This window comes from Microtus pennsylvanicus, chromosome 1, assembly GCF_037038515.1.
Source record: "Microtus pennsylvanicus isolate mMicPen1 chromosome 1, mMicPen1.hap1, whole genome shotgun sequence".
In the NCBI taxonomy this organism is placed as follows: Eukaryota; Metazoa; Chordata; class Mammalia; order Rodentia; family Cricetidae; genus Microtus; species Microtus pennsylvanicus.
Window position 1 is genome coordinate 221,992,843 of NC_134579.1, and position 24,529 is coordinate 222,017,371.

Sequence of the window (24,529 nt, forward strand, 5' to 3'; positions counted from 1 at the left end):
AATTTGATATTGTGTTATTTGATGCTCTCTTTACCACAGCAAACTAAGACGACTGTCTTCTCAATGTTTGGGGAAGATCAGTACTGCCTATTTATGTTGTTTTAGACATAGTATACTGTAAATCTATCACTCAAAATCTGCATGCAGTGCTGCTGTTTTTGTGTGCATCTATTGAACTTTTGAAACCCATACAATTGTTACATTTAATTGCAATACCTACAGTTAATTTTCTTTTATATTATAAATATTTGTGTGCAAAACAATTTTAAAATAAACTCTTTAAATAAATGAGCATTCATTTTTTGTTTATATTTTCTCCACCTACCCACATATATGTGTCATAATAATTTTCTGTATTCTATGACAGTTTTGTTGTTTGATTTGTCAGATAATGTATTTATTTGAAATGGAAAAGTAACTAGAGACTAAACTGAAATCTCCCGTCTAAAATGTATGTTTTTTCAATACTTACAAATGAACCCTCTTCCTTTTACTTCTATTTTTTATAATTTCTTTTCTTTTTTCAAAAAACAAACTATCTTTTTTATTTACATACCAACCTCAGTTCCCACTTCCTCCCGTCCTCCCATCCCCTCCATCTATTCTTTCCACCCAACCCTCCATTCACTCCTCAGAGAAAGTAAGGTACATTGCTTTGGGAAAGGTCCAAGGCCCTCATTACTATATCTAGACTGAGCAATGTATCCTTCCAAAGAGAATAGGTTACCCCAAAGCCAGTTCAGGCAGGGCCTGTGTTTGTGTTTGTTTGTTTCTTGTATACTTGAGAGTTCATGGGAAGGGGAGGACCAGAGGTTAGTGTTAGGTGTCCTTCTCTATTGTTTTCCACATTGGTTTTTGAGACAGGTTCTCTTATTGAACCTGGTACTCACCTATTGCTATGCTGGCTGGTCAGGGACTTCTGGGGATGCAACTATCTTTGCTATCCCATATTCTGCTTTTAGATATAAATCTGCTTGCTAGGAATCTTATGTTGATTTGGGAATGAATTGACATCCTTATGCTTGTGTGGCAGAAATTACCAGCTGAGCAAATGTCCATTTTCATATTTAAAAAGGTAACACACAAAAACAAATAATTAATAGTGAATTCATATTTTCTTTAATAACAGGAACTTTGAAAAACACAGGATTAACATTTTCTTTACTAAAATTTTCTAATATGCATATAATCCCCTATTTTCATAAATATTTCACATAGTGCCTACATTATATCAAAATGCTATAGAAATATTTCCTTTTAGTTTTCTTCTGGTATCTGTATTTTCTATAATATGTATTATATATTCCCATTAGTTTAGTGTTGTTATTAGAAACAGTAAATAAAAATATTCATAGGTTTTCTTTTTTTGACTTTTGTCTTTTCTGACCCTGAATACTTACATTTTGTACTTATGGGTTCTTTCTTTTTTCCATTCATTTGGTTTATTATTTTACCTTTCTTTCATGTATATTTTTTTACCACAATTTCAAAAACTGCTAATATCTCTTTGTGTTGATTACAAAAGACAACAGTATATTTTATGTTACAGATAAAATCTGAATGGAAAATAATCTTGCATTTTAAATAAAATAAATACTAAACGTCCTAACTTCTTAATTAGCCTTTTTCTAAAATTTGATCATACACATCATTCTTCATATACTTGTGAACAACTTTAAGCTATGATACCTTAGACAATTAGTCCATCACTACATGTGTTTGTGAATTAACATGAACATGGGGATTTTCATTGAACTGTATTTTCATCCAGTATACTCTGATTACAGTTTTCCATTTTCCCATCCCTAAACACAAATTTAAAATGTATCATGAAAAATATTCTTCTTGATGCCAAATAAGTTAACTTATGAATTCATACAAATTGTCCCCCATCCTAAGAACATATTTTAAAGTTATACAATCCATCAAACTTGGAAACGCAAATTTTATTTATCTTGGTTATTTTTCCTGTGTTTCAGCTGCTTATTTAATTTTATCCTTTATATGGAAAGTAGATTTCTTTCATAAAATATTCTATTCAGTTTTTCCCCTTCTTTAATCCTTCCCATATCTTCCTGACCATCACACTCACACAAATCAACTATATTTATTTCTCTCATTAGGAAAAATAGCAGGGAACAATGATAACAACGGCAACAAATGCAGAGTTGAACGAAAACAAATACAAACAAACTAAAATAAACCTCAGGAAACACATACACACAAAGAAACATACACATACATTTACACAGAATATTAGAAATTATAATATATAAACAAAAGACCTAGAACATAAAAACCATAAAATGTCCAGAAAGAACAGCATGAGAAAAACATCATAGTGTCAAAAACAACCTTGAGTTAACTTTGACCTGACATTTCTTTGCTAAGGATAGGATAGGATGGGATGGGATGGGATGGGATGGGATGGGATGGGATGGGGTGGGGTGGGGTGGGGTGGGGTGGGGTGGGATGGGATGGGATGGGATAGGATAGAATAGAATAGAATAGAATAGAATAGAATAGAATAGAATAGAATAGAATAGAATATGTTGCGGGAGGTCCTTCTGCTCCTCCAGCCTATAGCCACTGAGATACCAGCCCATTGGGGCGTGGTCTCTCTCCCTTTAAAAAAGCGGCTACTTCCCTTTTCACTCTTTTTTACTTCCCACTCCAGTTCCGGGGACTAGACTTCTTTCTGATTGCTCAGAGGGCTGTTGTCTGGGACAGTTATCTGTAAGTTTTTTCCCTTTTAATAAATACCACCCTATTAATCATAATTCCAAACTGGTGTGGCATTGTTTGTGACACCTTCAAGAATAGAATAGAATAGAATAGAATAGAATAGAATAGAATAGAATAGAATAGAATAGAATAGAATAGAATAGAATAGAATAGAATAGAATAGAATAGGCCCTATACTTAAGTGTGGTTTATGTAGCAAAGGAGACACTGGTGAAGAAATTTAATTTTCTTTTTGTGAGCAGTTGTTTATTGGAGGTAGTTTCTGAGTTAAGAATGGGGCCTTGTGCCCCTTACTCCACAAGCTCTCCAGCAAAGGCTATCATTGGTGTTTTTGATTTTAGCCATTCTGACAGGTGTAAGATGGTATCTCAAAGTTGTTTTAATTTGCATTTCCCTGATCTCCAAGGAGGTTGAGCATGACCTTAAGTGTCTTTTGGCCATTTGAATTTCTTCTGTTGAGAATTCTCTGTTCAGTTCAGTGCCCCATTTTTTAATTGGGTTAATTAGCTATTTAAAGTCTAGTTTCTTGAGTTCTTTATATATTTTGGAGATCAGACCCTTGTTGCAGGGTTGGTGAAGATCTTCTCCCAGTCAGTGGGTTGCCTTTTTGTCTTAGTGACAGTGTCCTTTGCTTTACAAAAGCTTCTCAGTTTCAGAAGCTCCCATTTATTCAATGTTGTCTTTAATGTCTGTGCTGCTGGGGTTATACGTAGGAAGTGATCTCCTCTGCCCATGTGTTGTAGAGTACTTCCCACTTTCTCTTCTATCAGGTTCAGTGTGTTCAGCCTGATATTGAGGTCTTTAATCCATTTGGACTTGAGTTTTGTGCATGGTGATAGATATGGATCTATTTTCATTCTTCTACAGGTTGACAACCAGTTCTGCCACCACCATTTGTTGAAGATGCTTTCTTTCTTCCATTGAATACTTTTAGCTCCTTTATCAAAAATCAGGTGTTCATAGGTTTTTGGGTTAAAATCCGGGTCTTCTACTCTATTCCATTGATCGACTTCTCTGTTTTTATGCCCAAACCAAGCTGTTTTCAATATTTAAGCTCTGTAATAGAGTTTGAAGTCAGGGATGGTAATGCCTCCAGAAGATCCTTTATTGTATAAGATTGTTTTGGCTATCCTGGGTTTTTTGTTTTTCCATATGAAGTTGATTAATGTCCTCTCAAGATCTGTGAAAAATTTAGATGGGATTTTAATGCAAACTTGTGCAACCACTTTGGAAATCAGTGTGGTGATTTCTCACAAAATTCGGGATCAACCTAGCCCAAGATCCAGTAATACCATTCCTGGGAATATGCCCAAGAGATGCCCTATCATATGACAAAAGCATTTGTTCAACTATATTCATAGCAGCATTATTTGTAATAGCCAGAACCTTGAAACAACCTAGATGCCCTTCAATGGAAGAATGGATGAAGAAAGTGTGGAATATATACATATTAGAGTACTACTCAGCGGTAAAAAAAACAATGACTTCGTGAATTTTGCATGCAAATGGATGGAAATAGAAAACACTATCCTGAGTGAGGTATCCCAGACCCAAAAAGATGAACATGGGATGTACTCACTCATAATTGGTTTCTAGCCATAAATAAAGGACAATGAGCATATAATTTGTGATCCTATAGAAGCTAAATAAGAAGGTCAACCCAAAGAAAAACATATAGTCATCCACCTGGATATGGGAAGTAGACAAGATTGCCGGGCAAAAACTGGGAACTTGGGAGTGAGGTGGCATGGAGCTAAGGGGAAATGGGGTGAGAAATGTGAGAAGGGGAGGATGAGGGGGGAGTTTGGGGGAATGGGATGGTTGGGATAAAGGAAGGGTGGATACGGGAGCAGAGAAATATATATCCTAATTAAGGGAGCCATCTTCGGGTTGGCAAGAGACTTGACTCTAGAGGGGCTCGCAGGTGTCCAGGGAGATGTTCCCAGATAGTACCTTGGGCAACTGAGGAGAGGGAACCTAAAATGACCCTATCCTATAGCCATACTGATGAATATCTTGCATATCACCTTAGAACCTTTATCTGGCGATGGATCGAGATAGAGACACAGACCCACATTGGAGCACTGGACTGAGCTCTCAAGGTCCAAATGAGGAGCAGAAGGAGGGAGAACATGAGCAACGAAGTCAGGACCACGAGGGGTGCACCCACCCACTGAGACAGTGGAACTGATCTATTGGGAGCTCACCAAGGCCAGCGGGACTGGGACTGAATAAGCATGGGATAAAACTGGACTCTCTGAACATGGCGAACAATGAGGGCTGATGAGAAGCCAAGGACAATGGCACTAGGTTTCAATCCTTATACATGAACTGGCTTTGTGGGAACCTAGATTGTCTGGATGCTCACCTTCCTGGTCCTGGATAGAAGTGGGAGGACCTTGGACTTCCCGCAGGGCAGGAAATCTGGACTGCTCTTCATTCTTGAGAGGGAGGGGGAATGTAGTGTGGAGAGGGGGAGGGGAGTGGAGGGAGGGGCGATGTGTGGAAGGAGGGGGAGGGAAAAGGGAAATGGGGAGGAGGCGGAATTTTTTTTCAACAACTAAAGAAATAAACAAACAAACAACAACAACAAAAGAATGGGGCCTTGTGTACATTTGCCCTCTCTGACCTAGGACCCTATCTGGCTTAGACATTTGCAGGCCCTGTGCATGTTGCCCAGATCTATATGAGTTTTTATGTGCATCAGTTCCTTTGTGTATAGAACTTGTTTTATTGGTTGTCTTCCATCTCCCACTGAGTCTTACAGTCTTTCTGCCTCCACTCCACAACGTTCTATAAAATCTGAGAAGACAGGGGTTTGATGCGGGCATCCCATTTAGAACCGAGTGTACCAAAGCTTCTCTCTTTCTGCACATTGTTCAGTGGTGGATCTGTTCCCAACTATTGTAGAGAGAAGTTTCTCTGAAAATAGCTTTTCACAGCCAATCCACTCTTCCTCTGGCTCCTGCAACCTTTGTGTCCTCTCTCTTCTGAAATGATTCTGAGACTTAGGGGCTGGAAGGTTTTTTCCATTTCTATCCCTGTCTCTGTCTCTGTCTCTGTCTCTCTCTCTGTCTCTGTCTCTCTCTGTCTCTCTCTCTGTCTCTCTCTCTGTCTCTGTCTCTCTCTCTCTGTCTCTCTCTCTGTCTCTGTCTCTGTCTCTCTCTCTCTCTCTCTCTGTCTCTCTCTCTCTCTCTCTCTTATTTTGTAAATGCATCTGTTGGGCCTGGGCTCCCTAAATGTACAATTTGATTGGTTGTAGTTTTCTAGAATGGTATCCTGATACTACCAAGAGAAATTTTTTGATGAGAAGGGAGAAACACAACTGTCAGTTAATATAGGGACACATATTCCATTGTTTTTACTTAATAGATTTTAATAATTGCAGAACTGTTCCTTTGATTTATATTTTATTGCTGGAAATGTTATTATTTATAATCACATTAACTTTCAAATTAAAATAATAACACTGTCTAGCCACACAACTTAAAAATGCACTGTTGTGAATAGAGTGTCATCTAAAGATTATACTTAATAAATTTAGTAAACTAGTGGTCATATAAATAAACATAGTGGATAAAAAAGATAAGACATTTATCATTTTCTTCTTTATAGAGCTCTCAGGGAACAGCAATACCTTTGCGGAATTACTCCTTTGACCTAAGTTCTTGAAAACTTGCCAAGAAGTCTATCTTAGGAAGTGCCCCCGGAGGATGACCACGTCACGTGATGCTCATGACATTTCAACATAAATTCTGGTGTCATGGACAGAGATAAAAGACATAGAATGCTTTGTTCATTTTCATAGTTTTTCTTTGTATAAATTTGTGGTATAACTTCCTTTAAAATTGACTTTGACTAAGAACTTAGGAAAGCGTCAAGGATAATTCAGTTAACTTCTGAAAATTTTCAAATGAGTTCACAAAAAAAGAAAACCAATCAAAAGGAAAATAAAAGCTCTAAGACTGACAGGCTCAAATCCATAAATATATTTTTTTCTTCATTTGTGAGAAAATTTGGGAGTTGAATATTTTCAGTCCAATGCTATTGGAAATATTTTGCCTCCGTTTTTTTCTACCCACTTTGGCACTCAGAGTAAGTATTTTTTTAAATTGTGAAATTTTGAAGCTGTCAAAATAGAGATTATATTTAAAAATTAGAGTGCACATATCATTTGGTACTTACAAAGGTACATTGTGATTGTGACAAACAGAATCGGTGGAAGGAGATTGCATCAGGGATTATTCATCTTTCAATAAAATAAATTTACTTAAAATTGTTTTCAATAGTGAAAAACACTATCCAATAATTATTAATAGTTATTTTTCTTAACGTAGCCTATTAAAGTTCAGTAAAAACAAATATGGTTAATTGCTATTGTAAAAGCCATTAAATTATGATTCAAAGTTGTCTTCTATACTTCTTCATTAAATGTGAAATTTCATTTAGACTTACTGGAATAAGGGTGTGGCTAAGATCCTTTAATGTCTTTGATTTTAAAAATAATCCTTGACTCTACATGAATTTATGCTAAGTTCACATTACCTGTGTTTTGCAACTTAGATCTTGTGTAAACTGAGGGGATAGTAATATCATGTCCATTATAACAACGCATGCAGGTTAAACATATGAAAGGAAATTATTCCTACTAGCACCAGTTTTTTTTTGGAATTACAACACACATTTTCACTTATGATATAAATAATGGTCACTTTGCACATCTATTTGGAAATCTTTTTACAGTTCTATAACATATTATAAAAGTTATAATATGTATATAAAATATAGGTTATATATAATATATAAAAGTACAGTGACAAATATACAGAAAACTTCTATGACATCAGAAACTATGCATTACCTTTGATTTCTCATCATTTAGGGTCATTCACTATGAACACCTGGAATCACACAAGTAAAACAGACTTCATCCTCTTAGGACTGACAGATTCCAAAGATCTCCAGCTGGTACTCTCTGTGGTGTTTCTCCTGATATACATAGTCACTGTCCTGGGGAACATAGGCATGATGCTGATTATTTGTCTAGATGTCCAGCTGCACACTCCAATGTATTTCTTCCTCATCCATCTGTCATTTGTTGACCTCAGTTACTCTACTGACATCACACCTAAAACCTTAGAGAACCTGCTGACTTCAAACAAGAGTATTTCCTTCAGAGATTGTTTTGCCCAAATGTACATTTTTATCCTTTTGGCAGGCACTGAATGTTTTCTGCTTTGCTCAATGGCCTATGACCGCTACATAGCCATCTGCAAACCTTTACATTATCCTACCATTATGTCTTCACGATGCTGTCTTGCCCTCCTTACTGGGTCCTACATGATTGGAACTGTGGATTCCTCTGTCACTGTGTTTGCCATGATTACACTACATTTCTGCAAGTCCAACGTCATCTATCATTTTTATTGTGATACATCTCCACTTTTATATCTGTCCTGCAGTGACACAAATGGAGTTGAAATAATTATATTCATTTTTGCAGGTTCCACTGTTCTTGGGTCCCTCATCACAATATCTGTATCCTATATGTTTGTTCTTTCTACTATTTTGAAGATCAATTCCACTTCAGGAAAGCAAAAAGCCTTCTCCACTTGTGCCTCTCACCTCCTTGGAGTCACTGTATTTTACAGTTCTCTGATCTTTACTTATTTAAAACCGAGTAAGTCCTACTCCCTGGGAAAGGACCAAGTAGCTTCTGTGTTTTACACAATTGTGATCCCCATGCTGAACCCACTCATTTACAGTCTCAGGAACAAAGAAGTGAAAGGTGCTGTTGTTAGATTAGTGAAGAAGAGACAAGGATCCAGGAAGATAAAATAAGACTGAAAGTAAGTGGTCATTCACATTGTTTCCAATTGTGACTGTCTGTAAAAAGCTACAATTAATTTTACTCTTTCTATTTCTGTGTGTCTTTTCTAATACATACATTGGCAGTAATGCAGTTTTAAACTTCAGTTTCCCTCACTGAATTTTGAGGAACATATACTAACACATCTATTTTTTTCATTTTTATGGAAAATTATTTTGTAAGAGATGAGAATGTGTTTTTAATTCTTACAGTCATATCATATAAAATTTCATACTCATTGAACATTTCATTAGATATAATGTAAAGATAATTTCCACAAAGGCTATACTTTCAGACATCATGGATTTTATACTGTGCAAGGTCCTATTTGTTAAATACTTCTTGATAAGAAGCTAAATTAGTATTCAGTTTTTCAACAGTATAACATAAATAGTAACCGCAGATATGTGTGATAAGATAATGGGAGTAATGCACTTAAAGAACCAATAAAATGGTGTTTATCATCAATAAGAGACTCTATTCCTGACATATTTTAAATGTTCAATGTCATTTCTTGAAGAATATTGACTCTTATTGTATAAATTACCTTCAGATTATTTAATTCACAATCATGTTATTGCCCTAAAAAGAATATATTCCATTGCTTCACTTTGAATTTCAAATAAAATTATGATGTAGTATTAAGTTATACTTAAAATTAATGTGTTGGTAACAATCTTAAAAACTTTTAAAGGCAGAAAGATGAGAAACACTAAAAGTTATTGACCAAAGCATTTTCTTAATCTAATCAATACATGAGGGTTTGTCAGTGTGAGTCACACTAAAGCAAAACTCCTCAGTACTGTTTTGTAGCATTAGCCATTGATTTGAAAGTGTGTTATTTGATCCTCTCTTTACAACAGCAAAATGAGACAATTGTCTTCTCAGTGATAGGGGAAGATAAGTACTGCCTCTTTAGGTTGTTATAGACATGATATACCATAAATCTATCAACTCAAAATCTGCATACAGTACTGCTGCTTTTGTGTGCATCTATTGAACTTTTGAAACCCTTACAATTCTAATACCTACAGTTAATTGTCTTTTACAGTGTAAATTTTTGTGTGTAAAATTCTTTTAAAATAAATTCTTTAATTACATGAACATTTGTGGGTTTTTTGTTTGCTTTCACCATCTACAGACTTGTATGTGTCCTAATAAGTTTCTGTATTCTATGTCTGTGTTTGCTTGTTTGTTTGTTTTTTCAGATAATATATTTTAAATGGAAAAGTAACTATAGAAGAATCTGAAATCTCCAGTCTAAAATGTATTTTTTTCAACACTTTCAAATGAAGCCTCCCCCCTTTACTTCTCTTTTTTATAATTTGTTTTCTTTTTTTTTCAAAAAATGAAACAACTACCTGTTTTTCATTTTACATACCAACTTCAGTTCCCACTTCCTCCCCTCCTACCATTTCCTCCACCTATTCTCTCCACCCTACCCCATATTCACTACTCAGAGAGGGCAAGGCACATTGCTTTGGGGAAGGTTCAAGGCCTTCCCTACTATCTAGACTGAACAAGGTATCATCCAAAGAGAATAGTTTTCCAAAAAGCCAGTGCAAGCAGTGTCTGTTTGTGTTTGTTTGTTTTGTGTGTACTTGAGGGTGTGTGGGAAGGTTAGTGTTAGGTGCTCCTCTATTGTTGTCCACATTAGTATATTTAGTGTTACAAATAAAATATGAATGGAAAACAATCTTGCATTTTAAATAAAATAAATACCAAGCTACCTAATGTTTTCACATTAGGGGTGACAAAAGGACGTATGTAGTTATATATTTACAACCTACAATTAATATGAAATGTTAGCCTTTTTATAAAATTTGATCATACATACCATTCTTCACATACTTGTGAACAACGTTAAGCTATGATATTTTAGACAACCATGCCATACCTACTTGTGTTTGAGTATTAACATGAACATAGGGTTTTGCATTGAATTTTTTTCATCCAGTACATTCTGATTACAGTTTTCCATTTTCCCATCCCTAGACACAAATTTAAAAGTCTTCAATATATCATGAAAAATATTGGTCTGGATGGAAAATAAGTTAACATAGAAATTCATACAAATTGTCTCCAATCCTAATGACATGCTTTAAAATTACATAATCCATCAAACTGGGGGATACAAATATTTATTTTAATTAGTTTTTTTCAGTGGTTCAGAAGCTTATTTACTTTTGTGTTTTCTTTATATTGAAAGTAGATTTCTTTCATAAAATATTCTTTTCAGTTTTTCCCTATCCTTAATCTCTCACATATCTTCTGACCATCACACTCACACAAATACACTCCATTTTTTTCCTTCTCATTAGGAAAAAAAAGCAAGGAATGATGACAACAATAACAGCAACAAAAGCAGAGTTGGACAAAAAAAAATAAACTAAAGAAAAAGTCCACGAAACACATACACATAAACACACACACACACACATTCACACAGAAAATTAGAAATTATAATATATAAACAAATGACCTAGAACATAAAATCCATGAAATATTTCTTATAAGAGAACATCATGAGAAAAAAAATATCAAACTGTCAAAAATAATATTGAGTTAATTTTGAGCTGAATTTTCTTTGCTAAGTGCCGTGCACCGGGGCCCCCGTCTGCGCTCCATGCGATACAATCCAGTTCGCGAGCTTCGGGCAAGGGGCTGGAGGTTGAAATACACAAACATACACAGAGACAGACAGACACACGGACGTCTAATCACTGGTACAAAAGCCCTTCTTTAATAGCACCATGGAGGCTTAAATACCCAGCAGTCAATGGCCAACAGGTGAAAATCCTATCCTCTGATCATCTAGGCCAAGGCACAGCTTTTAGTAACTTCAATCAGAAGGCTCTAGCAGGGAAGAGCAGCTGAAGGCCAGGACTCCAATTGGTCCCAACAGCTAAGAATAAGCTCTGCACTTAAGTGTGGTTTTTATACAAAGGACACACTGTTGTAGAAATATAATTTTCTTTTTGTGAGCAATAGTTAATTACAGTTAGATTCTGCATTTAGAATGAGGACTTGTGCAAAATTGCCCTCTCTGACCTAGGACCCTATCTGGTTTAGACATGTGCAGGCCACATGCATAACATTAAAAAGCAAACATATTACACACTCTAAACACATTACACACTCAGGGTGGTATTGTTTCTCTTGTTGTTTTTGTTTATTTGTTTGAGGTTCTTTTGCTTACTTTTTTGATTTTGTGTGTCATTAGTGGTTTTGGAGCATTTTTATATTATTTTTTTTAATTTTATATATAATTTTCCAATTTTGTGTCTTTATGGAATTTTTTTCATGTGTGTTCTATGTTGTTTCCCTCTGTTTCTTTAAATTTCTTATCTGTTTTCTTTTATATTTGTAGCTTTATTTTCAAAAGAAAGAGAAAGAAGGAATGAAATGGAATGGTTGGGGAGGTGTGATGATCTGACAAGAGACAAAACAAGGAAAACCACTTTTGAAATCTGAATATAACTGAATTTTCCATGATAAAAATAATTTCTGGTATGCAGCTGCACTGTAAGGTGACTATACATAATAACTATAAACCATAAATTTCAAAAGGTGGAAGAAAGGATTTTGAACAATTTCACTAAGTAACGGCATTTTACATAGTTCATTGTACATAATATATACAACATATCCAATACAATAACAAGTATTGAAATATTAACTTCTATATATTAATTAACATAGAACTAATGAAATTTACATGCAAATATGAAATTCTTTATTTTCGGTTGAAGTTAAGAGAAGTTGAATAATAAATACCCTAATAAATAGTAATATATCTTACATTTTGAGATTATACTATCCTATTATTTTCCCTACCTTTCCTTGCTCACTATCCCCCAGACCCGAAAGGTCCCTTCTTATTTCTTGGCTTCATTGAGTACTTAAGCATGTGTAGTAACATAGGATGCTTTGAGGTTAGGAGAATTGGATTAGAAAGAACAAGAGACACTAGTCTTTCAGGGTCTGAGTTGCTGCAGGAAACTTTATATTTTCTAGTTTGATCTTTTTTCCTGAAAATTCATGGTTTCATTTTTGTATAACTGAATTATATCCTATAGTGAACTTGTGTTCCATTTTCATTATCTACTAAGCAGTTTAAGAACATTTATTTTTATAGATATAGCCAGAACAACTATAACGAATATGGCTTAGTAACTGTCTGTGTGGCATCATGTCAAGTCCATAGTTCATATCAAAGCAGGGTATGGCTAAATCTGTCCAAAATAGGATTTCTATTGTCTTGTTCAGATCATGTTCAAGCAGTCATTTTGTTGAGACTTTATGAGTGTAACTTCGGACATCTAAGGTGGTGCCACTTCACAGCCAATCCCCTGTTCCTCTGGCTACTGCAACATTTGTGTTCTCTCTTCTGAAATGATTCTGAGAGCTGGAGGGTTTTTTTTTTTTCATTTTTCTTTCTTCTTTCCTTCCTTCTTTCCTTCCTTCCTTCCTTCCTTCCTTCCTTTCTTTTTTTTGTAGATGCATCTGTTGGGCCTGGGCTCCCTATCTGTGCAATTTGATTGGTTATAATTTTCTAGAATGGTATGTTTCTACTGTGAAGAGAATTTTTTTGATGAGAAGCGAGAACCACAATTATAAGTTAATAAAGGAACACATATTCCTTTGTTTTTACTTAACAGATTTTAACTCTTTCAGAATTGTTCAACCAACTTAAAATTTTTATTTTTGGAAATTTTAGTATTCTACAATCACAGTTGCATTAATGAAGTAAAACCTTCAAATTAAAAAAAAATCTCCATCTACCCACACTATTTAAAAATTCACCGGTATGAATTGAATGTTATTTAAATATTATACTTTATAAATTTAATGAACTAATTGGCATATGAATTAAATGTTGCATTAGAATGATAACATATTTATCATTTTCTTTTTTATAGGGCTCCCAGGGAAAAACAATTCCTTTGCTGAATTACTCCTTTGCCCTCAGTTCCTGAAAACTTGCCAAGAACACTGTCATAGGAACTAACACTGGAGACTGACCACGTCATGTGAGCTTTTGACATTACAAGGCAAATTCTGGTGTTATGGATTAGAGATAAAAGTCATAGAATGCTCTGTTCATATTCACAATTTCTCTTGGAATAAATGTGCAGCATAACTTCCTTTAAAATTGCTTTTCACAAAGAACAGAGGAAAGTGTCAAGGATAATTCAATTAACATCTGCATTTTTTTCAAATGAGTTCACAAAATAAGAAAAATATCCAAAGGGAAAATGAAAGCTCAAAGACTGACAGGTTCAAAACCATAAATATATTTTTTCTTTCATTTGTAAGAAAATTTGGGAGTTGAATATTTTCACTCCAATGCTACTGGAAATATTTTGCCTCCAATTTTTTCTAGCAACTTTGGCACTCAGAGTAAGTATTTTTTTTAAATTGTGAAGGCTTGAAGCTGTTAAAATAGAGATTATATTTAAAAGTTAGAGTGCACATATCATTTGGTACTTACAAAAGTGCATTCGGATTGTGACAAAAAGAATCAGTGGAAGGAGATAAAACCAGTAATTATTTATATTTCAGTAAAATGATTTTGCTTAAAATTGTCTTAAATAGTCAGAAACAGTACACCATATTTCTTAATAGTTATTTGTCTTATTGTAGCCTAATAATATTCAGTAATATCAATTAAGGTTAATTGATACTGAAAAATCCATGAAATGATGCATTAAAGTTGTTTTCTGTCCTTCTTCATTAAATGTGACATTTCATTTAGACTTACTGGAATAAGGGTATGGCTAAGATCCTTTAATGTCTTACATTTTGGACATGATCCTAGACTCTACATGAATTTGTGCTGGGTTCACATTAATTATCTGAGTTCTGCCACTTAGATCTTGTGCAAAGTGAGGGGATATTATTACCATTTCCACGATAACAGTTCATGCAGGTTAAACATATAAAAGGAAGTTTAGACTAGCACTAGTTTTCTTGGAATTATAACACATATTATCACTTATGATATAAATGATTGTCACTTTGTACTTCTTTTTGAAAATCTGTTTACAGTTCTATGAAATATTATAAAAGTACAGTGACAAACACACAGAAAAACTTCTATGTCATCAGAAACTATGCATTACCTTTGATTTCTCATCATTTAGGGTCATTGACTATGAACACCTGGAATCACACAAGTAAACCAGACTTCATCCTCTTGGGACTGACAGATTCCAAAGAGATCCAGTTAGTCCTCTCTGTGCTGTTTCTCCTGATATACATGGTCACTGTGCTGGGGAACACAGGCATGATGCTGACCATTTGTGTTGATGTCCAGCTTCACACTCCCATGTATTTCTTCCTCATCCATCTGTCATTTGTTGACCTTAGTTACTCGACTGCCATCACACCTAAAACCTTAGAGAACCTGATGACTTCAAACAAGAGCATTTCCTTTATAGGATGTTTCACCCAACTGTACATTTTCATCCTCTTGGCAGCTACTGAATGTTTTCTGCTTTCTTCAATGGCCTATGACCGCTACTTAGCTATCTGCAAACCTTTACATTATCCTACCATTATGTCTTCACGATGCTGCCTTGTCCTGCTCACTGGATCCTACATGATTGGAACTGTGGATTCCTCTGCTGGCGTGTTTTCCATGATTACACTACATTTCTGCAAGTCCAACGTCATCTACCATTTTTACTGTGACTCATCTCCACTTTTATCTCTGTCCTGCAGTGACACAAATGTAGTGGAAATAATTATATTCATCTTTGCCGGTTCAACCCTTCTTGTTTCCCTTATCACAATATTTGTATCCTACATGTTTGTTCTTTCTACTATTTTGAAGATCAATTCCACTCCAGGAAAGCAAAAGGCCTTCTCCACTTGTGCTTCTCACCTCCTCGGAGTAACTGTCTTTTACAGCACTTTGGTCTTTACTTATATGAAGCCCAGTAAGTCCTACTCCCTGGGAAAGGATCAAGTAGCTTCTGTTTTCTATACAATTGTGATCCCCATGCTGAACCCACTCATTTACAGTCTCAGGAACAAAGAAGTGAAAGGTGCTGTTGTTAGATTAGTGAAGAAGAGACAAGGATCCAGGAAGATAAAATAAGACTGAAAGTAAGTGGTCATCACATTGTTTTCGACTGTGACTGTCTTTAAACAGTTACAATTAACTTTCTATTTCTATTTCTTTGTGTCTTTTCTTGTACATAAGTGGGGAACTGGCGGGACTGATGTTTTAAATTTTAGTTCCTTGAATTTCAAGGACCATATACTAACATGTCTATTTTTTTATTTTTAAAGAATACTAGTTTGTATAGGATGAAAATGTGTTTCAAATTCTTAGAGTCATATCATATAAATATACACACTCATTGAGCATTTCTATAGATATGATGTAAACATAATTTCAACAAAGCTATAGTTTCATAAATCATACATCTTATAATGTGCAAGATCCTGTTTGTTAAAAGCTTCTTGATAAGAAGCTAAATTAGTTTTCAATTTTTTCAACAGTAAGAGATAAATATATCACTCCGGATATATGTGATAAGATAATGGAAGTAATGTACTTAAGGAACCAATAAAATGGTGTTTATCATCATTAAGAGACTCGATTCCTGACATATTTTAAATGTTCAATATAGGTTTTTGAAGAATATCTACTGGAATTTTATAAATTACTTTCAGATTATTTAATTCACAATCATGTTGTTACCCTAAAAAGAATATATTCCATTGTTTCAAATTTTGAAATTTATACAAAATTATGAAGTAGTGTTAAGGTATAGCTGAAATTATTGTGCTTTAAATTGAAATGTGTAGGCCACAATCTTAAAAACTTTTAAAGACAGAAACACTAAAAGTTACTGACTAAAGCATTTTTTTAGTCTAGTCAATAAATGAGGCTTTGTCAGTATGAGTCACACAGAAGCAAGATTCCTCTGTACTGTTTTGTAGCATTATCTATTAATTTGAAATTGTGTTATTTGATGCCCTCTTTACCACAGCAAACTGAGACGACTGTCTTCTCAATTAATGGGGAAGATCAGTACTGCCTACTTAGGTTTCTTAGACATGGTATACTGTAAATCGATCAACTCAAAATATGCCTGCAGTACTGTTGCTTTTGTGTGCAGCTATTAAACTTTTGACATCCTTACAATTCTTACACTTAAATGCAATACCTACAGTTAAGTTTCTTTTTATAGTATAAATATTTGTGTGTAAAATAATTTTAAAATAAATTCTTTAATAAATGATCATTTGTTCTTTTTTGTTTCCAATTTTTTCAAAGACACACATGTATGTATCCTAATAATTTTCTGTATTCTATGTCTGTGTTTGTTGTTTGTTTTTTTCAGATAATATATTTATTTGAAATGGACAAGTAACTATAGAAGAAACTAAAATCTACAGTCTAAAATGTATGTTTTTCAATACTTCCAAATGAATCCTCCCCCTTTTACTTCTTGTTTATATAATTTCTTTTATATTGATTTTTATTGGACTCTACATCTTTCTCTGCCCCACTCCCTGCCTCTCCCCTCCCCACTTCAACCCTCCCCAAAGGTTCCCATCCTCCCATTTTATTCAGGAGATCTTGTCTTTTTCTACTTCCCATGTAGATTAGATCTATGTAAGGCTCTCTTAGTGTAGTCATTGTTGTCTAGGTTCTCTGGGATTGTGTTTTGTAGGCTGGTTTTCTTTGCTTTATGTTTAAAACCACCTATGAGTGAGTATATATGATAATTGTCTTTCTGTGTCTGGGTTACATCACTCAAAATAATGTTTTTTTTAGCTCCATCCATTTTCCTGCTAAATTCAAAATGTTTTTATTTTATTTGCTGTGAGGTACTCCATTGCATAAATGTACCACATTTTTCTTTTATCCATTCTTTGGTTGAAGGGCATTTAGGTTGTTTCCAGGTTCTGGCTATGACAAATAAAGCTGCCATGAACATAGTTGAGGATATGTACTTGTGGCTCAATTAGGCATCCTTTGGATATATACCCAAAGTGGTGTTGAGGAAGGTTGTTTCCTAATTTTCTGAGAAATGCCACTGACATCCAAAGGGGTTGAACCAGCTTGAATTCCCATCAGCAATGCAGAAGTGTTCCCTTTTCTCCACAACCTCTCCAGCATAAGTTGTCATCAGTATTTTTGATCTTGGCCATTCTTACAGGAGTAAGATGGAATCTCAGAGTTGCTTTGATTTGCATTTCTCTGATGACTAAGGATTTTGAACATTTCCTTAAGTGTCTTTCAGCCATTTTAGATTCCTTTGTTCTCTGTTTAGGTCTGTGCTCCATTTTTTTTTAAATTATTGGATTATGTGTTTATTTTATGACCAATTTCTTGAGTTCTTTGTATATTTTGGAGATCAGACCTTTGTCTGATATGGGTTTAGTGAAGATCTTTTCCAATTCTGTAGGCTGCCATTTTGTCTTGTTGACCATGTCCTTTGCTTTACAAAAGCTTTTCAGTTTCAGGAGGTCCCATTTACTAACTGTTTCTATCAGTGTCTGTACTGCTGGGCTTAAATTTAGGAAGCAGTCTCCTGTGCCAATGTGTTCAAGTGTACTTCCCACATTCTCTTCTATAATGTTCAGTGTAGCTGGCTTAAACTCTCTTTTTTTCCATTTTACATACCAATTTCAGTTCTCACTTCCTCCCTTCCTCCTATTCCCTCCACCTAATTCTTTCCACCCAACCCTCATTCACTCGTCAGAGAGGGTAAGATATATTGCTTTGGGGAAGGAAAACCAACCAATCCACATAATCTTCAACATATATTCTGTCCTGCTTATTGATTTTGCTGGGGTAAGGGTAGTCTGCAGGTTGAGGGAATAGTCAACCATCAACTGGTCTAGACTGAAACCCATGCCAACAGAGTAATCTCAGCCCTGACATTTTCTGAAGCACAAAAAACTAGAGGCTGGATAACCCATCGCCTAGGATATAACCAAACATGACTGGAGAAAAAAAATGTTATTGTCATAATGTCTAACGATTCTCTGGTATACTCATAGATTGGTGTTTAGGTCTATTGTCATGGAGCGCCTCCATCCAGTAACTGATTGAAAAGAGTGCAGACCCACAGCCAAACATTAGGTGGAGTTTAGGGATCCTGTACAAGAGGGGAACACAGATTGTAAAAACAAGAGGGTCTAGGACACCAGAAGAAAACCAACACAATCTAACCTGGGCTCACAGGGGCTCACAGGGGCTCACAGGGGCTCACAGGGGCTCACAGGGGCTCACAGGGGCTCAAAGTGACTGAACTGACCACCAAGGATCCTGTATGGTACTGATAGACAGTCTGCATGTATGTTACAGTTGTATAGCTTAGTCTTCGTGTGGAAGCAAGGGCTGTCTCTCTCTTTTAAAGGTTTTTGGGACCCTATTCCTCATATTGGATTTCTTTGTCAAATCCTAATGCATGGGGAGGTGCTTAGACTTACTGCATCTTTATATGCTATGTTTTGTGATATCCACTGAATCCTGTCCTTTCCAGAACAGAAAAAATAAGAGAGGTTGATTTGTGGGGAGTCAGGGCAGGGCAAGGACATGGAGGACACGAGGCAGGAGAAACTGTCACCTGTTTCAAATAGATTAAAATATTTACATTAAAATATATTTAATAAAAGTTGTATAATGATTCTTGGTATCACTGAACCCAAATTGATTCATGGATGGGTTCCACCGTTCCTGTTTTGTATTTATTTCAGCCATGCTTTGTATTATATAGTTTGCATGTCCTTCACTTCTTCACTAAGTTTAATCAATGTACTTTTATTTCTGAGTTATTTTCTTAATATTCTATGAGAATTATAATATGTTAATAATAATAACAAAGTGTCACAGGTTATTAGAGTTAAAGTTGAAAATTTGGCTTTTATGAATTACTCAATTTTCCCATTTGATAGAATATTTAATTTAAACATTGACCAAATTGCCTCTAAGTCATCATTTTCAGGACTTAGTCTGTTTTTCTAGGAACATTCAACTTGTTTACTATTGACTAAATTGTAAGTTTCTAAACCATAAGTACATGGATCATCCCAGGGGCATTACCATGGCCCTTAAGAGATGGACAAGATGACTTAAAACCTCATATGCATTGCATCCAGAGCACTTTCTAATTGACCAAGCAGTTCATTTTTGTAAGTAAGCAAAGAGTTTTAAATTTTAAAATTGGTAACAATAAATTTAAAACATAAAATGTTTTAAATGTTACAATTGGTTTCAAATTCTAGAACGAGTCTAAATATGTAACTATGATATGGAAAACCAAATTAAACAGAGTTGTGTTGAAAACTGAATCAGTCTTCTGAGAAGAGAAAGGGAAAGAGCTAAATTACTACTTATATTTTGCTATACATTAGAAGCTACATATTTTTAATGAATGAAACCAATTAGGACAAAAATGAGCTTTATATGAGTTTTTATGTGTAGAATCTTTTTTTCTGATTCAGTTTTCTTTTATTTTGATTTCTAACCTCGTTATATGAATCTTGTGCATTTTTACTGGCTATATATTTAAATGTACTTTTAGCTATTTATTTCTAAACTGTGCAGTTTATTTAAATGTAGTATCCTCCATTTAATAAGCCAAAGAGAAATGCTATCTTCTTTTATTTTTATAGAGTGGTATTTCAAGTATAGCAGTAGATGATGAAGACATAGTATGGTCATGAAGAAAGTCTGTTTCAGGGAACTGAAAAATTGAATGCTACTTTGTCTATTAGATAAGGTCTGATAAGGTTCATTGTACATTTAGTTGATACGTAGTATCCTTTTGTATAAGCTTATATTTCACTATGTTTTCATAAGTTCTTAAGTAGACAAAATAAAAATGAACACATATTTTGTAACATATTACAATAGTTCCACATCATGTAGATACATTTTGCTCTTATATTCACTTCGTTTTAGTATTTCCAATATTATTGCCATGAATATGATCATGAGAATTGAGAAACATTTTTAAATTATATGTAATTAAGGATATTGTAGTTAAAATGCCTTCTACATAAGTTTTTCACCTATAATAAAAGAAATTAGAGAGACTATTTGCAAATGTAAGGTATAAAAATTATTACTATCCTTAAATGTAACTTGAGAGAAATAAATTTTTCAAATTTAATCCTGGGAAAAACTAGCATGCTTTAGTATTGTCAATTATGTCTAAATTTCTTATAGTTTCTCACTAAATTCTCTAATAAATTATGTTTGGAAATAAAGGTTGCAGACCCCATATTCTTGTTTTCCAATCAATATGAAAACAATACTAACTAAAAATATTTTGGTCAAAATATTGCAATAAGGAAATCCATATTATTTAACTGACATATTCCCAGGCCAAAAATGTGACTGAGATAGATGAGGCTTCTTACACAATAATTTAGACAGTCATTATATTTAATGTCAAAATAAGATATGATATATATGTTTTTAATGCATGTGTTTCCTTAATTATTTAATGTTTTATTTGAAAAGTTACTTTATTTGCCCTTAGCATTTCACTATATGAATGAAATTTCAGATTTAAAATTTAGAGTTATGTGTACTGCAAATATTAATTTTTATTCTGGAAAATATGTTGTAATGGATTCATAAAACCTTTCACTGCAATTGTCTGTGTCCATGCGGTAAAGAGTCAAGTGAGACTATGAAATCAGAATTTTTGAAGCACACATTGTTGATCAGTGGGACCTATCTATGAGACTTTAACATCAGGAAGTAGACTCTAAATGCAGTTCTTAATCCTTTACAGTCTCTTTATTTTAGACCTTAGAGGAGAAATAAAATCATAGCATTACAGTATAGATGGCATTCCTCTAGTGCATAGCAATTAACATGTATTTTCTTATGCTTATTAAAACTATTAATAAATTTGGAAACCTCATTTACATTAACAATTATTTTCACTATACTTCTATTAATTTGATAACTTCTTATTTGTATCTTACCTACTAAGTAAACATTTGTGAATAAATTCCTTTACCAATTTTGAGAGATAAAGAAAAGGGAGAAAGGAGAGATAACAAGAATATTTTGTCTCATTTTCTGAGTCCATGAATGTATACCTAGCATATTTGTACAATTAAATAATTATTAAAATTACTATCAATAACAACATTTTGTATTAAACTACCTCCATGTATTCTTATGTTAATATTTAAATTATCTGTGTTTACATAGACTGATTACATGTTTATATGTTACTCTGTAATCTTCTAAGAAGAGAATAAACAGTTATTGTTTAGTAAAACACATTTACAAAAGTACTCTATGGACTAGAACAAAATATTTATGTAGACTCTGAAGATATATCTGGGAAAATATACCTACATGATTTCTGGTTTGATCTAAATTATAAGAATTCTATTTTTCCTCAAATTGATATGAAAGTTCAGTAAAATTGGCAAGCTTTACCACACTTCAGATTTTTAATGTACCTGGCTAAATCACTCCTCTACCCTCTGCACGTGCTTTTAATATTTTATAAACTCTTAACCTGTAACAGGCTGAAAAAAAAACAAAAACAAAAATAAAAACAGGGTGACTATGCAGAAATCAGCCCAGGAATGTTTACTAGGCTCAATGGGTTGTGTTTTCTTGAGATTTTTAATAGAGAGCCAAGGGATTGTTTTAAATTATTATTTATAATTTTACTATAAATTTTTATTTTAAAATTTAACTGTGATAGAGTGTGGATTCTCGTGTTTAAAAACCTGACATGTTAACAAATAATGTTAGGTGTATTTGCAGCAGAATAAGGACTATTACGCAGCTGTCTACTTTCCATTGTAGTAGTTTGAATTTACTCCTTTTTTTGTGTGTCTTTGATAATCAAAATAGCTGCACAAACAGGACATAGCCAATGATAATATCAATGGACATGTTAAATGGAAGAGGCTAAATTTTCATAGGATGCTTCTCCTAGACAGATCTACAACTGGCCTATTAATGCAGGAAGAAGGATTAGCCTTTCCCTGTTAATAGGCCCACATAGGTTGTCCAAAGCTGAGTGACCATCCCAGAAAGCATATATATATATACAAACAACAAAAATGGGCTCAGAGGTTGTATTTATATACTTATGCATACATATTTACATTTGTATAAACAATAAAAAAATAGGCTCTCAAGTCTAGCGTGAGGGTTGGAGGACATTGAGAACTTTGGAGGTAAAATACCTGAAAGTGGCTTGGAAAAAAAGGTTGGGGGTGTGATACAGTTCTATTTCAATTCAAGATATTGAAATCATGCACATGTACATATATATAGTATTTTAAAATAAAAATGTAGCGTAATAAAACACAAAATGTAAAACTATAATTTGAAGAGACAAATGGACAATTATTTGGATAAAAATCTGTTTTAACTGCTGGACCTTTAACTTTATAAATTTATATTTAACTAGTAAGTTTAATTCTTTTTTTTACCTCATATAGTGAGATCTGTCTGCTTTCATAAAATTTACTTGACGTTTCCCATGCCATTATTACCAACGATGTCACTATGCCCTAAGAACCAAACATAGATACAATGAGACAGTTTTTTATATGGGATTTTTTATATGTGCAATATATAAACAGAAACCAAAATGGAATGATTGGAATCAGCAATGGATGTCCTCAAGATTCCCTTACAGAATGTGACAGAAGCTACCATCTTTATACTCTTGGGCTTCACAGAAGATGTTGAACTGCAGGTCCTCCTATTTTTACTGTTTCTTGCTATCTATCTTTTCACTCTGATAGGAAACTTTGGACTGGTGGTTTTGGTCATTGGGGATTCTCGATTACACAACCCCATGTACTACTTCCTTAGTGTTTTGTCCTTCTTGGATGCCTGCTATTCTACAGCTGTTACCCCCAAAATGTTGGTCAACTTCCTGGAAGAAGATAAATCCATCTCATTCCTTGGATGTGCAACACAGATGTTTCTCTTTGTTACTTTAGGGACCACAGAATCCCTTCTGCTGGCAGCAATGGCTTATGACCGCTATGTAGCCATCTACAATCCACTTCTGTATGCCGTAACCATGTCACCCAGAGTCTATGTGACACTTATTGTTGCTTCCTATGCCATTGGAGCTCTGCACGGTGCTACACACACAGTGGCCACTTTCAGTCTGTCCTTCTGCAGATCTAATGAAATTAGGCATGTCTTCTGTGACATTCCACCACTGCTTGCTCTCTCTTGTTCTGATACACATATCAATGAGCTTCTACTCTTATACTTGGTGGGCTTGATTGAGATCATTACCATCCTGATTGTTCTCATCTCCTATGGATTCATTCTCTTTGCCATTCTGAACATGCACTCTGCTGAGAGTAGAAGAAAAGTGTTCTCTACATGTGGCTCCCACCTCACTGGAGTGTCTATTTACCATGGTACAATCCTCTTTAGTTACATGAGGCCAAGTTCCAGCTCTGCGTCAAACCATAACATGGTAGTGTCAATATTCTACACAATTGTGATTCCCATGCTGAATCCCATCATCTACAGCCTAAGGAACAAAGATGTAAAAGCAGCAATGAAGAAATTGTCAAAAAATTTGGTTCATAATTAATATATATATATATATATATATATATTTAAAAACATAAAATTTAGTCGTTAATCCATGTTTGCATGAAATGTGCATAGTTACAAATTACAAACATGTCATGACTTTAATTAGTAGTATGTTATGTATTAGAAATTATTTTAAGACATCAATTATCTTTCTCTTTCTCAGGTAACATTTTTTTAAAAACGAATTCTTTCTCCTGCATACCAAATAATTTTGATAAATTTAAATAAATATTTTTATGTGAATATTGTTCTTGGTCAGAAAAACATGGTTAATTTTGCTATACTTAAGAAGAAACTGGGTATACAGGACCCTGTGATTAAATGAT

General features: G+C 34.2%; 3 protein-coding genes across 3 annotated transcripts; all 3 read left to right on the forward strand.

Annotated features, from left to right (window-relative positions):
- The first annotated feature begins 7,638 nt into the window (after nucleotides 1-7,638).
- LOC142842671 (olfactory receptor 8H2-like) lies at nucleotides 7,639-8,586 on the forward strand. The gene has a single exon (XM_075959365.1). The coding sequence runs from the start codon at nucleotides 7,639-7,641 to the stop codon at nucleotides 8,584-8,586; it is 948 nt and encodes a 315-aa protein (XP_075815480.1).
- A 6,185-nt stretch (nucleotides 8,587-14,771) lies between these two features.
- Nucleotides 14,772-15,719, forward strand: LOC142842672 (olfactory receptor 8H1-like). Its single transcript, XM_075959366.1, has one exon. It carries the CDS (start codon nucleotides 14,772-14,774, stop codon nucleotides 15,717-15,719), a length of 948 nt encoding a protein of 315 aa, XP_075815481.1.
- A 7,504-nt stretch (nucleotides 15,720-23,223) lies between these two features.
- On the forward strand, nucleotides 23,224-24,198 carry LOC142842673 (olfactory receptor 5T9-like). The gene is given in 1 exon segment (XM_075959367.1): nucleotides 23,224-24,198. A coding segment is annotated over 1 exon segment (972 nt). The 5' UTR covers nucleotides 23,224-23,226.
- The last annotated feature ends 331 nt before the right edge of the window (nucleotides 24,199-24,529 follow it).

Coding starts and splice junctions, on each gene's coding strand:
- LOC142842671 (XM_075959365.1), top strand. CDS start 7,639: ATGAACACCTGGAATCACACAAGTAAAACAGACTTCATCCTCTTAGGA.
- LOC142842672 (XM_075959366.1), top strand. CDS start 14,772: ATGAACACCTGGAATCACACAAGTAAACCAGACTTCATCCTCTTGGGA.